The sequence below is a fragment of the Clupea harengus genome, chromosome 20 (assembly GCF_900700415.2).
Source record: "Clupea harengus chromosome 20, Ch_v2.0.2, whole genome shotgun sequence".
NCBI lineage: Eukaryota > Metazoa > Chordata > Actinopteri > Clupeiformes > Clupeidae > Clupea > Clupea harengus.
This window is the reverse complement of record NC_045171.1, coordinates 3,931,041-3,946,570: the sequence shown is the minus strand read 5'-3', so window position 1 is coordinate 3,946,570 and position 15,530 is coordinate 3,931,041. Positions and strand designations below refer to the sequence as shown.

Below are 15,530 nucleotides of genomic sequence, written 5' to 3'. Positions count from 1 at the left end.
GGCTGCAGCGTGCGTGACAGCGTATGCAAAACACCAAACCTGTGAAAAGTACCAGGCATTGGACACCCAAGTGTGGCAATGTGTGTTTTATCATCAGCCGGCTGCTGGCTCATTGCGAGTCACTGCAGATCAATGTGCATGCCAGCCTGTTTATCTTGGCCTGGGGATGCAACGCAGACACATAATCATTTTCTGACATTGTAATTAGATGTGAATTTTTCCAAGTTGTGAGTCTCTTGCATCTCGGATCTCTTGCCTTAACCCATGTTGGCACTTTTGGAGTCAGTATTATGCTTTCTCAGGCTTCATAATCAAACTCATGCCCAAATAATGCTTCTCTTTCAAGAAATGGCTACGGTATGATGAAATATTTGGTCAAGCAAATGACCTCGTGTCACCAATTGAAGAACATCAGGTCATATTAAGCGGCTAAAAATAAAAGACAACAACGAGACCCACCCAAGCACAGATCAGACTCTGAGGCGCTCTCTGATCTGTTAACTTCAGCATGTCCTCAGTCGAAGCCAATACTGTTTGAAGTTGCCTGCTCTCTGGCGTGATAACAAGCCTACTGAAGATTCCTGAAACAGTATCCAAGCACCGTCCAACCCTATAGCCCTGCCAGCATGCCAGGTCTGCCTCGCACTCGCAGTGATAAGAATGATTCATCGAACATTCCTGCACTTGTTTTCGCTAACGGTGTTTTCCCCGTTTTCCACTCTTCTCTCCGTGCTGCCAAACTGAAGATGACCTCATTCTGCAGGGGAAGCGTAGCTCCATGCATACCCTGTAGGCCCAGCAGGAGTACTAGGGAGCGCAGGAAAGAGCAGACGCAAGCGACCGGTGGAGTGATGAACAGATGAGTAGCTTCATTTTAAATAGCATCGCTGGGAAGAGAAGTCACTTTGTTGTTTTCAGATAAAAGAATGGTTCTGTAATGGAAAAGAATCTCTCTCACACAGGCATGCTATTGGAAAGACCAATAATGGGTGCGAGGCAGTTTCACAAGAGGAAAGTAACAGAGGGGAGATGAAGTGGGCCTGATCGCTCGGGCTGCTGAACACGCTGAGAAGCCTTTGGTGAGGCTGCGAGGAGGGAGAAATAAAAAACCCAAGGCTCTCATAAAAGCAGGCCGGGCAGGACGTAAAGAAGGGGAGAGTGCAGTGAAGTGCAGAAAGGGGACATTGTTTGTGTTCGCAGCCCAGGGCCTGTTGAAGAGCTACTGGGAGCCCGGCATTCCGAGGACCACATTAAATTCAGAGGGATGGTAATCTCAAGCTGGGAGGGTCAAGAGCACGGGCTGTTGTTATGAAAGGTTCACTCTGCTGCTGTGAGCCCAAACCACTGGCTTGTTACTGGGGCCAATTATGGGATTAAGGGAGCACAGAGAGAGCCCTGTGATCTTGTTAATAATCCCCACTCACATTGAGAGCTGTTGTAAGACAGCCGGCGTGTCAGCTGAGCAATCACAACAGGACAGACTACCCCAGCGGCCCAGCGGCCCACCAGCGGAGCAATGCACCTGCGCTCCAGCCATGCACTGGGCTCCAGCGATGCATTGGGCTCCAGCCATGCACTGGGCTCCAGCCATGCACTGGGCTCCAGGCGGCCTGCTGATGCAACGACGGTAGACTCGGCACGGTGGCGGGCTGTGGGTCTGCGTGTGGAGATGTGTACTAGAGAGGGTGTTGGAGCAAGGGGAATGGGGCATGTAATGCAGTCGGCTGCGATGTTGGGATACGGAACATAAAAGAATGACTGAGGAAAAGGTCTGCGCAGTGTTTGTGTGCTTGTGTGTGTGTGTGTGTGTGTGTCTGTTTTGTATATATGTGGATGTGAGGGTTTCTTTATGTGTGAGAGTGATCAGGTTGAAATGTCTGATAGTGTAGGCTGGCTCAGTGGAGCTGTGTTTAATAGAGCTGAGACAGGAGTCCTCCCCTGAGGGAAGAGGATATAGACTCCTAAAAGACTTCTATAGCCCATTATGGTCTTCTCAACTTACAGCGCCAAACAAATCCTCCATTTCAGTGGCACTCTGGCGGAGCACCTTAGCAATTCTAATAGGTTACAATGTTGCACACGGGGTATGAATAGAATGCCACAGAAGCCTGCTCTCGCACAGGCTTTGACTTGTGCTCTCTAAGGCGACTGTTTCCATGGAAATTGTCGGTATGCCTGTTCACACATACCCTGCGCTAAGTCACACATATGGAATCTTTACAGTTTCCTCTCAGCTGCATCAATTCTACACCAACTCCCTCGGGAGCGATTGGATTCACCCAAGCAGCTGCCGTAAACTGACTGAAAGACACCCTGAGGATGTGTGCCTTTAGAGCTTCTGTGAAGTGCTTAAATCAGCCCCTGTAGTTCTGCGAAATCCTCATGTACTGGTGGTGCAACTGGATGTGATGTGCCTTGACTGTTTGTGTAAGACTACCCTTTGCACATTTCTAAGGGGTGAGACGGACTGCGGAGTGCTCCAGATTTAGCCCCGTCACGCGTAGGCCACTTAATTGAATGTCTGCTGTGTTTGCGCGAGTGAATCATAAAACACGGAATGACCACAGAGCAAGACACTGACTGTAGGAGACCATGGAGGCGTTGACCTTTTAAGGACAGATCTTTGATGTCAGAGGTGAACCGAAATGGGGATTCTGGACAAGTGGAGTTGTGGCAGGAGCACTGTGCACTCCTGCACCCCACCATCCATCCCCTGGTCCCCAGCAGGTCTGAGGCGTGAAGCCAGGACAGGTCAAGAACAACAAGCTTACTGTACAGGGAGCTGGGGACTGTCCAACAAAGTGGATTCCAGTTCGCGTGGAGACTGTTAGGGAGTGTGTGTCGCTTGGAGACTGTTAGGGAGTGTGTGTCGCTTGGAGACGGTTAGGGAGTGTGTGTCGCTTGGAGACGGTTAGGGAGTGTGTGTCTGTGTTTTACTGCTAATAACAGGCTGAGGAGGAGAACACTGCCCACATGTGACTGCCTTTGGCTGTTTTAGGACTGTTTTCCATTGCAACTGGAGGTGGCCGATGCAAGACTCGGGGAGCATGAAAGGGAGCAAGTGCACCAGACCACTGGAGCAGATGGTTGCTGGCCAACGCAAACACGCACAGAGGGGATTCTCTCTCGCGTGCCATGAAACCCCCCCCCCCCCCCCCCCCCCAGGCGAGTGATACCATCGCTGTGCTTCGCTTTCTTGTGGTTGCTCACCAATTTGCACGTGCTCGTACACAAGACCTTTCCCAGACTTCCGGTCAGGCTCTTTGCTGCTCCCACAAGACTGAGCCCACAACTTCCTGGTGACTCACTGCTTGATTGTCTCTCCTGATGTCCCCCCACAACAAAATGTTCACGAACACGATTGACCTGAGATAGCCAGCGTGGACAACATACAAGTCGTGTGATTTCTATCTGTCTGAAACATAAGTATCCTGTATGGTGATTTGTCAGAAGTCATTTGGACACCAGGCCAAGTGAGCACACAATGGATCAAACAGTTCTTGTCAGATGTTCATGTCAGATTTTGGACTGTGTGTCTTCGGGTCTCTCTGAAACACTTCCTGTGTGAGTAACACATCTGTTCCGAAGGCGTGGTGAGCTCAGGGACAGGCGTTCCACAGGACAACAGGAGAACGTCTCAAATTCCACATATATGCATGAGGTGTGAGAAGAGGACTTCAATAAGATCAAGGTCAGAAGGTTATGCAAATTGGTGGATCTACCATCTTAGCCACAACGTGCCCAGACATCTCTGGAATTTAGCCAGCCAGTGGACTGCTATGGACCCTCAAGGCCACTCGCTCAACTAAAGGTTGAAATATCTTTGCAAAGATGTGCTAGTTTTAGTTATTTTGTCCTATTCTGTGATACAAATGATAACCCCTTAGCCATTACATCAAAGACATCAAATGTATTATCTCAAAGGTAAATTAACCATACACATTTGTTAGCTGAGTATTCATCAATATTTTCTGGGAGTGATTGGAATTACCACCCTTATATTTATAACACCTTCACCAGTCATCTATTCGTTATTTTATTCCCACAACAAGCACAATGAACTTGAACCACAGTTGTGATGCGTCTCATAGTAACAAGAAGCCCTCCCACCACCCATCCCTTAAGTTATGAGAAATAGAGACTCAAACGTTTGGTCTAGTTGTAACGGCACTAGGACCGTGTGAGCAAGCGCAGGAACGTCTTGTCGTGTATTCGCTATAGCAGCCGCGGTCCCACATTACTTTTAGTCGCCTGTCCCTCATGGGACGGAGGAACTGTACAATCCCATACGCGGAAAATATGCTTCTTTGATTTTCCCACCATTCGCAGAACGAGGATAGACGAGGCTCAAGACTGATCAAACCGTCATTAAAATATTATTGCCTATCTGCCGAATCTTGTGGAGTGCTGGACCAGCTGGACCTGTCAAAATCTCTGGCGAGATGGGACTTCACTTGAGAATTAACATACCCGGTGTTCTTGAGGAAGAGGAACATGACTGAAATTTGAACGAATGTCGTTTTGGATTTCCTTATCATCAGGTAGAGTATCACTCTTACGTTCAACATTCTTACGCTCTCCTGACCAGCTTCGTCAGACATTATTTCATGCGTTGTCTTTTGAAATGAACAGTTTGAGGCATGAAGTTTGCTTTCACCAAGGGCTCTTTTGGCTATTTTGTCTAACTAGAATATGCAGTTGCAAATATTCCAAACTCTACTTAGTGTGGAATGTTTGAGAACAATGAACAAACTTTGACGAGTGTAGCTACGTTTTTTTTTTTTTTTTTACGGTTTGTGTAGAACGGTTTGTGTAGAGAAAGTGAGGATTGGGCAAACAGAGCTTGTTGTCCTTCAGTTTACCAACAACACAAGGAGTGGACACGGGATTGCTGAGTATTCAAACATCTTAGAGATAACAAAAGACGAGGTGGGTGGGTTTCTGGGCAAACCTGTGATCTGGGAAGCAGGTTCTTCTCAGGGAATTCCAGAGGCGTCACAAGGGGGTCAAAGATGCGTTTAAGGCATGGTTGAAGAAAATTGTTAAGAGGAGTAAAAGAGCAAGGACAACATATTCATATCATTTAGAATTCCTAGTTGCCACCAGTGATAATAAAGGTCTTATTGCCGGGAAATCGAAACTTTGAATACTAATCTTTTTGTCATGAGAATTTTAAGTGTGAGTTAGTTATTGACCTGTAGGTGTGGCAATATAGGCTAATTCATAATTGAAATGTGGTTAACAATTTTGAGTAAATTCTAGTGGTTCAAATTCATGTAGGTAGGTAAACACTGTGGAGAAGGCAGTTGATCATTGTTGTCATCCACACCATACAGTATATCATGGTGTTTTATCGTCAGTCTACAAGAAGACAAGAGTGATGTAAAAGAATCACTTAGGGTAGGATCCATGTAATGTGGGGTTAGCATGGGGCGTGCTGGGTGACCCCTCTCCAGTTTTGCTTGAGTTCAGCTCATCAGGTTCATGTCTCGACCTGTGCAGACTCACTCTCAAACACCTGCACCCACTTTGGACACAAGACCCTAAGGGCCTATATTCGTACCCATCATATATCTATATTTGTCAGTGCTAGACTCACGTGCATGCGTACACACACTCACACACTCACACATTATAGCTACATTCTAGAAATTTTAATATAGAATAGAATATGCTAATCTGAAACATAAGCACTTACAATGATGTCATGGCACTTGTCATCTTGTAATGAATTGAAAACAAAATCCCCATCAAATTAGATACTATTACTGGAGAATATACTGACTTTGTATGCATTCTCCTTATAACACATAGTTTACCAGGCAGTCCTACATATTTTCCACATTTGTGGAGGCACCTACGCTAAAACTGCTTTATAAAATCTAAAGATAACAGATAGGAACTGTTTTTTATTCAGTCAGTGGCACTGATGTGACCTCTTAACGACTATAAAGGTTGTCTTGGCAGTATGGACAGAGGACAGTGGCATGGACAGTGCAGGGAGATACACACACACGCACACACACACACACACACACACACACACACACACACACACACACACACACACACACACACACACACACACACACACACACACACACACACACACACACACACACACACACACACACACACACAGCCTCTGTTGTAAAAACAGAAATCAGAATCAGGCAGGCAGAAATCATTCTAAAAGAATTACAACATGACTGAAATTAATATTACATTGTATTCACCAATAGACATGAATCCAAGCTTGAAAAGCTGCGGCCATACTGACAAAGGATGGAGCTGAGGACTTGGTGTGTTAATAATGGTGGAGTTGGGGACTTGGTGTGTTAATAATGGTGGAGTTGGGGACTTGGTGTGTTAATAATGGTGGAGTTGGGGACTTGGTGTGTTTATAAAGATGGAGCTGGGGACTTGGTGTGTTTATAAAGGTGGAGCTGGAGCTGGAGCTGGGGACTTGGTCAGTTAATAAAGCTCTTGTAGCCTGCATAGCCTGCAGCTACTCAGCTGAAATATGGCAGATGGATGAATTGGAGGAGATATGAAAAAGACTGCCATGGTATGTGTTGGACTGCCAAATCTGTTGAACTGGCATGCAAGGCATCATAAATCAGATTAGCCGCCTGCTGATCGTCAAGCCTGAATGGTACCTTTTCACTGCCAGAGCTAATGGGAGCATGATTTTTAGAAACTTTCCTTATTGATGCTGTTGTTGATGCTACAGATGTTTTTGAAACCTGAAAATTGGTGTGACTGTTTTCAATGTCTACTTTCAGGACAGCCTACGAACAGCCATGACACTTGATCATCCATCGATGTCTTCTCGTCTCCCCTGCGCCCTCCTGCTCGTCTGTCTTCTGCTCCCGCTGTCGCGCGTGTCCTGTGCCCTGCCTCACCAGCCTGCTCCCCACATCCCTTCCCTGGTGGCGCACGAACCCCTGCCCCTCTCGCGCTCCCGCTTCAGTGCCCAGGCCCATCTGGACTTCACCACGCACTGCAACGCCAGCTGCTTCCACCGGGGCGAGGGCGAAGGGAGGGAGAAGCTGACCGAGCAGCTGGCCTTCGAGACGCTTTACGCCGACGGCTCGCGCACACTCACCGCAGTGGACCTGGACGAGGACGAGGCGTCCGACTGGAGGGACGAGCCCGCAGTCCCCGTTTTAGCCACAGGGAGGAGCAGGGCCTCTGCCAGGCGCCACCGGCGGCAGAAGCGGCAGATCTACGGGGCCGACGGGCGCTTCAACATCCGCGGCGACCACTTCCTGTTGGATTATCCCTTCTCCACGGCCGTGCGCATCTCCACCGGCTGCACGGGGGTCCTCGTGTCCCAGCGCCACGTTCTCACCGCCGCCCACTGCGTGCACGACGGCAAGGATTACGTGAAGGGGGCGCGCAAACTCAGGGTGGGCTTCCTGATCCCGCCCTCATCCCTGGGCAATGCCACCCTGCTCGGCACTCCCGCCAAGAAGCCTTTGGTGCGTTGGGTGCGCGTCAGGCGAACCCGTGTCCCCAAAGGCTGGATCCAGGGGCCCCAGGAGGTCAGCATGGATTTCGACTACGCCCTGCTGGAGCTGCGCTGGCCCCACCGCCGGCCCTTCATGCGGATGGCCGTGGCTCCCTCGGCCCGAGACCTGGCCGGCAAACGCATCCACTTCTCCGGCTTCGACAGCGACCGGCCCGGGGAGCTGGTGTACCGCTTCTGCCCGGTGGAGGACGAATCCAACGACCTGATCTACCAGCACTGCGACGCACGGCCTGGGGCCAGCGGCTCCGGGGTGTACGGCCGCGTGTGGGACGACGGCTTGGAGCGCTGGGAGAGGAAGGTCATTGGCGTCTTCTCTGGACACCAGTGGCTGGAGATCGACGGGGAGAACCGGGATTACAACGTGGCGGTGCGCTTCACCCCCCTCAAGTTTGCGCAGATCTGTTACTGGGTGCATGGGAACCAGGTGGACTGCAGCAAGGACTGATGTGAGGCAGCGTGATTGATGACAACCAAGGACAAAGAAATAGCAGTGCCTGTTATTTTGTATTTTCGCCGGTCTGTAGTGAGCTTTAATGTGGTTTAGAGTCCATGTTAGTCTTTGGAGAACACTATTCCCCCCTAAACTATGTTTCTACATTTTATTTAATCCAAATTGGATCTGAGAATTTGACTCACATTACCCTTGTGCCTGATTAGGGTTACTGAACCACTCTTTCAGTACCTTTGCTGCAAATTCATCAAATTACCCAAGTCTCACAAAAATGTTTCCATCTGGTGATAATCTGATTTTGCACTTTCAATCTTAAACACCCCCTCAATATTGTTCTGAAACCACTGACATTTGTGGGGGGAAATCAAATGACGGAGAATCTATGATGTTTTGCCTTAGATTTTACTCACATCTTCCTTTTGAGCTACACCTTCTGTGATTTTGATATTCTGTTCATCTATCTGACTCACTGGTCATTGACATTTCACACTTCTTATTTCAGATTATAATGGTTCATATTCAATTCAGCTAATGTAGTTGCAGAGGTATTACATGTGACTGCTTAAAATTGATAGCTTCAAAGGGCATGGTTTTGGGGGAAACTTGATGTTGAATATAAAATTATTTAAAATGCTTCTATTTTAATTAAAGATGTCTATCTGAAATGTCTGTCTTGAAAGTAATTATGCAACCATTCATTCGACAAATATTGTAACAATATCAATATAATTTTTCGACAAACAAGCACCATCCGCTAAAATCATCGCAGTGCCCTCAGAGAACGGATAGCTTACAAATGGGTGTATGGTGCCCTCTTGTGGTCAAACATTGAACAGATCTGTACAATATATTTAAGCCTTTAGAATGGCAATAGCAATCATATAATGACTCAAGTTGCTCGCAAAATATATTGAAGACTCTGGTCGTCGGCACCAAGGGCGGTTTTTCGACTACTTCTTCCGGACACCGAGGTCAAAAGTTAAGACGGTGATGCTCACGCATTAGCATTGTCAGAAAACCAGCCAAAAGTCAAATGGCGATCCACGTCGGACCATATTGGCCCATGGATCAAGCGGGGTTAATGGGGTTTTAAATTCCCGTCACAAACACATCCAAAGATTCAATCCAATGTGTCGGTGTATGGCCGTTCATTGGCGGTTTGTCACCATAGCATCCAATGCATTTCCATCACAGTGGATAAAGGAATACATGACGTGGGTTCAAACAGCATGACCCTGGATGTAGGGCAGTCATTATCTTGAAGTGGTCCCCTTGAATGCCAAGGCAGCAAAAAAAAAACAGTATAGATATATTTGTGTTGTACACAATAATGTCTTTCTTTTCAAGTTTAAGTATTCAAAGACAGGGCCCAACACGTAGTGTGTAGACCCATCCACACAAAATGTTGCGGTGATTCAAGTCTCAGGGACGGCATTTAGAAGCAAAATGAAACAAGTCATAAATTATGACACACATTGTCTTCCACTCAAAAAGCTTTTTAAAAATCAAGCAGAGACAGGGAGTAATTTAGTGCCTTTTTTTATTAGAGATAAGGAGACAATACAAAACATCCACAAGCCAATAACCCTCGTAAGATCTGTACACCGGCCGGTCAAAACACTCACTCCCTAACAACCTTCAGCTCATTTCAAACAGACTTTACCTACCAGTTCCTACAATTTTTCAGTTTTTCATTTCTTCGCTTTTAAACACAAGTGAAGAGAACGTATTCAATATTATTACAATGATGCCCTGGTTTGAAACTTGGAAATGGTCGGGAAATAAAAAAAAGAAAGAAAAAAAACCCAACAAAAATGGGGTAGGGTGGGGGATAAAAGGCTATGATTTATTAAAAAAAAAAAAAAAAGTTTCCCAGAATGCTTTTTGTTCATGTGCAATCATTCTTTTGGAGTGAAATGTTTTCCTTTCTGTATACTTCATAGTCTCAAGTGCACACACATACAAAAACATACCAAGAGGTTTGGCAAAAAGGGAAGGTAACAAAAACGGTTAGAAACCGTATTTTGCAGGATTCAATTGTTGTAAATTGCAACGTTTGCTGCCCTGTCCGACTCTCTCCAGCACTTTTTAAATGGATCCCAGAAAGAACAAACACATGTCAGCACATATTCATTTCTCAAGTTATAATCCTCCATTCTTTTTTTAAAAATCAGTGTCTTTTTCCTTTTTGCTCTTTTGTGTTTTTGTTCCTTGAATATGAACCAGAATGACAGCCTAAAATTGTGTGGAGTTTGGAAACGGCCCCCCTCACCCACCCCACCCGCAAATATTGCCCCTTTACAGTCCCACCAACGATCCTGCCTCTCCCGCTGCCCTACCCAGATGGAATGAACAGCTAAGCCCCACAGGGAGGTCGTCCTCATTCGCTGAGGGGCTTCCCTTCCAAGGACACCACCGATGAGCCGCCTAGCTTCTCAGCCAGACTCCTTCGGTCCTTAATGTCATCCAAACCGTTCAACTGCCACTCGTGTTTGATGCCTGCAAAGTCAACCAAATAGCTTTTAAGTACATAAGCAGGAAACTAGCGGACATGAGAAAGAAAGTAAAATCACATTACTAAGCCTAATCGTTACGGAACAAGTCACTTTTGAGGTCTAGGAGAAAACCTGCTCCCGTGGTGGTCATGGTGACTCACCTGTGAACTTCTTCTTGATGGCATCCTTGGAGCTTGCGTAGATCATCTTGCTTTTCAACGGAGCTGTGTCTGGAGCCCTAAAACAGATCATTTTTTTTTTTTAAACAAGCTTAGGAAACAGTACACTGGATTCCCATACCTTACCCAAGATCAAATTCAAAGTTTTCCATTTTTTGTCACAACCTGATAAACCTAACATTAAACAGCTGATTTTTTTAATGTATTCTTTTAAATCAAAGTAACATGCTATGCATCCCACAGTATGAAACACCTAATTTTCCATACATTTCCAATTACTCTTCTATATTCAGGTCTAATCACATGCTGAGCCCCCAATGGCCTAAACGCAACTTCTCAGGGTCACACTGAGCTCCACTCACCAGAAGATAAAGACCAGGTCCTCTTTCTTGGTCTCCTTGGTCATGAATGTGGCGTCGTAGAGGGCGTAGCGGCAGTCGTCAGGGGGCAGCATGTTGACCAGCTTGTTGTAGGGGTCGCCCTCATCGCCCTGCAGGATCTCCCGCCCTTCCTCCACAACGATCTTCTTCTCGTCGCTGCTCAGGCAGAAGAGGACCACCTTCTTCCTCTTCTTCTTCTCGTCCTCGCTGAGGTTGGCTTTGCGCACCTTCATGTCGTTGAAGAGGTGGAGCACGTTCTCGTCTACTTTTACCCCAGAGGCCTGGCACATAAAAACACAGAGATCGAGGTTAGTCATGCCATCCGTTACTACAGCAACATGCAACAATATTGCTTTGTGCAGAACATTTTAATTCCAACCGGTAAGACTGGCAGCTGATCTGCTGTAGCGAACAAGTTATACATCATAGTACATTTTGGGCACCCAGTCGGTGAGCAAACTCCATTTATAAAACATGATGCACAACTTCTTAAAAAGGAGACGGCTCAAGATGGTTGGGCCAATGGAAATTTGATTTAATCTGTCTATAGGTTGCACTTGCAAACAAGAACCACACAGTGGCAGCAGAGAGCTGAAACAGGATTGGGAACTCCCTGACAATGGCTGTCAAACTACAAGGTAGGTACTGTGGGGACAAGGGTCTCTTCTTTAATACCAGTTTCTTCAAAGACAAAGCTTTTGTTACTTGAACTCAAGACTCATCACCAACATCTCCTAGCAACCTTGGGCTAGATTCTGAGCAACATTTCCCCCCCCCCTCAGACACCAAAGGACAAGTTTGGGTGCAGCACAAAGCACACTATTCATCTCTGGAGATCACGTGACGCCCACACAGTCACTGACAGGATGGCGTGGCATCAGAAGCCGACTAGAGCCGAGAACAGAAGCACTTCCTCAAATGTTTGCAAAACGCAACCAACCCTCGACTTCGAGAACACAGGTAGAGTGCATGGCTACCTCTGAGCAAGAGGGAGTCAATAAAACTAGTCATGGCAAAGTTTAGGATTAACATTGGCTGACGATCTTTGTGTTCAAATAAATGCTGAATTTTGCTTACAAGAGCCAAATACTATGCTAGCACCTATACTGTGGCTCCACAGAAGGGAAGACAAAAGAGTTCCATACAGAAACGACCCAGCCACACACAGACAATACAGCCACTGTGGGAATCACCTACAAACAGTCTGAGTCACACCAAGACCGTAAACTCAACACAGGTCTTCTGATTTCCATTAGTTTACGCAACAGGCGACAAAGTCCAACGCGAAGGAATTAAGCAGCAGGTTAACAGCTAACAGGGCAGTCCTGCACAATGTGCTCTTCTGCGTATGGCAAAGAATAAGCCAGCGAACGCCACAGGACAGCATGAGAAGAAAAGACGACAGCAGCTCTGAGGAAGTGTAGAGGAAGTCAGCCGTTGAAACTGCTTTTTTTTTCTACCATAGTAAAAGCCCTAGACCTTACTGGTCTTTATTGTGTGCATGTTGGTCCTTCAAATGAAAGTTCAAAGAGCATTTCCTTGTCCTCAGACAGGCCTCAGGTTGTTGTAGGGGCCAGTCGTCGGCAGCAGGGTGACCCACTTTAAAAGGAATGTGCGTGTGGTGAAGGGGTGTGGAGAGCTTTGCCAAGGGTGTGAGCACAAGAGCTGGTAGAAAGTGAGCATGTTCAGGCACCTCTGCAGTATGGGCCACAGGGCCTGCCACAGGCCTGACTCTTCCACAACACTTTAACACATTCATAGTTCTACAACTGGTGTTCGTCTGACAGTCTTGGCCAAGACCAAAACATGTGGCCAGTTATGATGCAAATCCATCAGGGCCATTTAACAAAGGAAAATGTTCTAAATAGCAATAGAAAGCCTTTTCATAAATCAGACAAATAAAAGTTCACAAGCTAAATAAATTCAGCCAGCACAGTGAATCCCCATGACACGCAGCCCGAGCGCTACCACCTTCTTACTTCCAGTCATAAAGTACTGAGTGACGTCAAATTCAAAAGGTTCAGGTAACATCCCAACACAACACTCCGGATACTCACGCTATGAAACACCAGAAAGCGACATGACACGCGGTCACTCAACGTGAGTACAAGAGCAGGAAACAATACGGATAACTCCTAATGATGCGGACTCATGTGTTTTAGTCACAAAGACCAAACAAGTTCATGACAACAGGTTACTGAGACATACCAAAAAAAAAAAAAAAAAAAAAAAAAACGACAGCTGAATGTCCTTTAACCGGAACCGGCGTTTCCTTCGTACAAGACAGCTCACCTACCCTTAATAGGCCATGATCCAACACCTTTATAGATTTAATTGAAAAGAACATTTACACGAGTGCGTGTTCGCACATATCAAATGCACTTAATCAAAAATGGCACACACAAAAAAAAAAAAATTCACACAAAGAGAGTGAATTTTCATCGGCGCAAACTGCCTCTAATTTAGCAGGGGATGACTCAATGTGAGACTAGACTGACATGTCAACATTCCGATGGCAATAATGCCAGGACCCAGAAATGTGCAACCCATGATCGAATGGTGCATTTTTTTCTGACTGGGTCAAGCTGGGCTTTCAGAGAGCCGTGCGCTGCTCGGCCATTGTTTGGTCAGCGAAAACAAACGCATTCCACTCAAATTCTTTGTAGAATTCGGAGGCGCACTTGACCAAGTGTACACGTTTCCAATAATTCGATCGAACCTCTGTACTTCCGAATCACCGCAGCATTTGTCAAACCAGGAAGCGCCTTGCCATCGTACACCCAGCTTGACACGCAGACAGGCCATTTTCCCTTCAGCAAAGCAAATCCCAAAAAACAAACAAACCTACATGTAAGCCGAAGGGGCTGAGCTGATAACGGCCTTTTATTTAATCCATCAACTTTATTTACCCATTTTAAGGCCGATAGACAGTTGCGTGAACAGTAAGTCAGTTGAAACTGCACCGGGAATTAGGGTGGGGCCATGTATGCAGTCTTCGTACATCTGCTAAATTAAGCCGCAAAACGTTAGTGTTATCATTAGACACACCAACGATTAAAAACCTATTGTGCCATGATCATTAAAACACCGGTAGGCCTAGGCCTGATATATGGTGCTCAGCACTGAAACAATTGTTCGTACGTGGAAAATGCTTGAGACAAGCATCCGGAGACAAAGGATGGAGTCGAATTGACTAGCTAGCAGGCTCGGCACCATTCTTAGCCTGCGGGTTAACTAGCAAGCAGAACGTCTACACTGAAATGCGATGCTGAAGAAGTTTCGTTTAACGGTAGCCAAAGAAAACAAATCAAACGAAACACAAAAAGAGCACCTTGAAGAAATGGTGTTCAGATGACTGCTAAGATGGTAGTTCTGCTTGGGCAGAAAAAACCGGCCTACGGCCTGAATTTGCGGAAATAATGCGGGAGAGGAAATGGCGCCAGTTGTTTTTGGGTCGCTTCTTCTCCATCTTAACATTTCAGGCCAAATTCTAAGCATTCGATAAAGGGGAACAATTACACCTTTAGATCACACATGGACAAGAACAATGGGACAGTAACAGCCATGATGCAAACTATTTGAATCAAGCAGATTCCACACCAAACACTGCTCAACTCAGTCGGCGTAACTGATAAAGGCGTCAATGTAAGTGCTAACCTGGCCACTTGAAGAAGGTAGCTGACTACGTTACACTGATCACACAATATAGAGTTGTAGCTTCAAGAGCCTTTAACCAAAGGTCGCAGAATTGTTAAATGTAAACGTACCATGGTTGTCTCTGTGCTAGTCGGCGTCTGACTGAGAATTGAATGAGCTGTGACGCGTTCTCCGGTTTCGCACACTCTTTATACAATTCACGGGCGCGCCTTCCTACGCGTGCTTGGTGATGCTGGGTTGGGCGCGAGCATCTCAGGAAGAGAGTGATCACGAGTTGAAGCAAGGAGTATGATGGGAGTTGGAGTTGGATGCCTCCTTGTTTTCACAAAAACTTTAAGTGTAAGTGCACCCTAAAATAGTTATTTTTTCTAAATCTGTAAACTACATGATATGACTGGATTGTGGTGAAAACGTCAATGCTGTTGTTAATATTGACAAAACTCGCATTGTTATAAAAATCGGCATTGTATGGGTTGAAAATGGCTCAATAGGCCACCTTTAAAATCATCCTGAATTGCAAAGTTGCAAGACCGGTGCTGACGTAGAGCCAATCGCTTGGTACAGCTTTATGTCATGATATCAGACTCAGTCTCAGTAAACTCTAAACCCCTCTCCCCCACCCCTCAGCCCCTCTCTCACCGTTTAGCATTTTTCAAAATGATGCCATGGGTGGAGTTAGGGGTGAACTTACACTTTAATGAAAACATTTAGGTATGATAAGGGGCACTGTGATGGGACAGTCATTTCATCCGCTAATTGTTGAATCGAAGGGGAGGCTACCTATTCCATCATGAGTAGGTCTAGGCGGTATAACGCACATCTGTGGGTCATTTA

General features: G+C 46.2%; 2 protein-coding genes across 3 annotated transcripts; one reads left to right on the top strand and one right to left on the bottom strand.

The window, feature by feature from the left end:
• Positions 1-3,858: 3,858 nt before the first annotated feature.
• LOC105912716 (serine protease 23) lies at positions 3,859-8,650 on the top strand. Of its 2 annotated transcripts, none has more exons than XM_012841715.3 (2): positions 3,859-4,541; positions 6,786-8,650. In XM_012841715.3, the coding sequence occupies exon 2, from the start codon at positions 6,804-6,806 to the stop codon at positions 7,977-7,979; it is 1,176 nt and encodes a 391-aa protein (XP_012697169.2). In that variant the 5' UTR covers positions 3,859-4,541; positions 6,786-6,803; the 3' UTR covers positions 7,980-8,650. The 2 variants fall into 2 exon arrangements, with proteins under 2 accessions (XP_012697169.2, XP_012697161.2); XM_012841707.3 differs by lacking the exon at positions 3,859-4,541 and adding an exon at positions 6,264-6,568.
• An 858-nt stretch (positions 8,651-9,508) lies between these two features.
• cfl1 (cofilin 1) lies at positions 9,509-14,948 on the bottom strand. The gene is made up of 4 exons (XM_012841017.3): positions 14,807-14,948; positions 11,022-11,320; positions 10,642-10,718; positions 9,509-10,484 (listed from the first exon to the last, which is right to left on the bottom strand). Exons 1-4 carry the CDS (start codon positions 14,807-14,809, stop codon positions 10,366-10,368), a joined length of 498 nt encoding a protein of 165 aa, XP_012696471.1. The 5' UTR covers positions 14,810-14,948; the 3' UTR covers positions 9,509-10,365.
• Between the last annotated feature and the right edge of the window lie 582 nt (positions 14,949-15,530).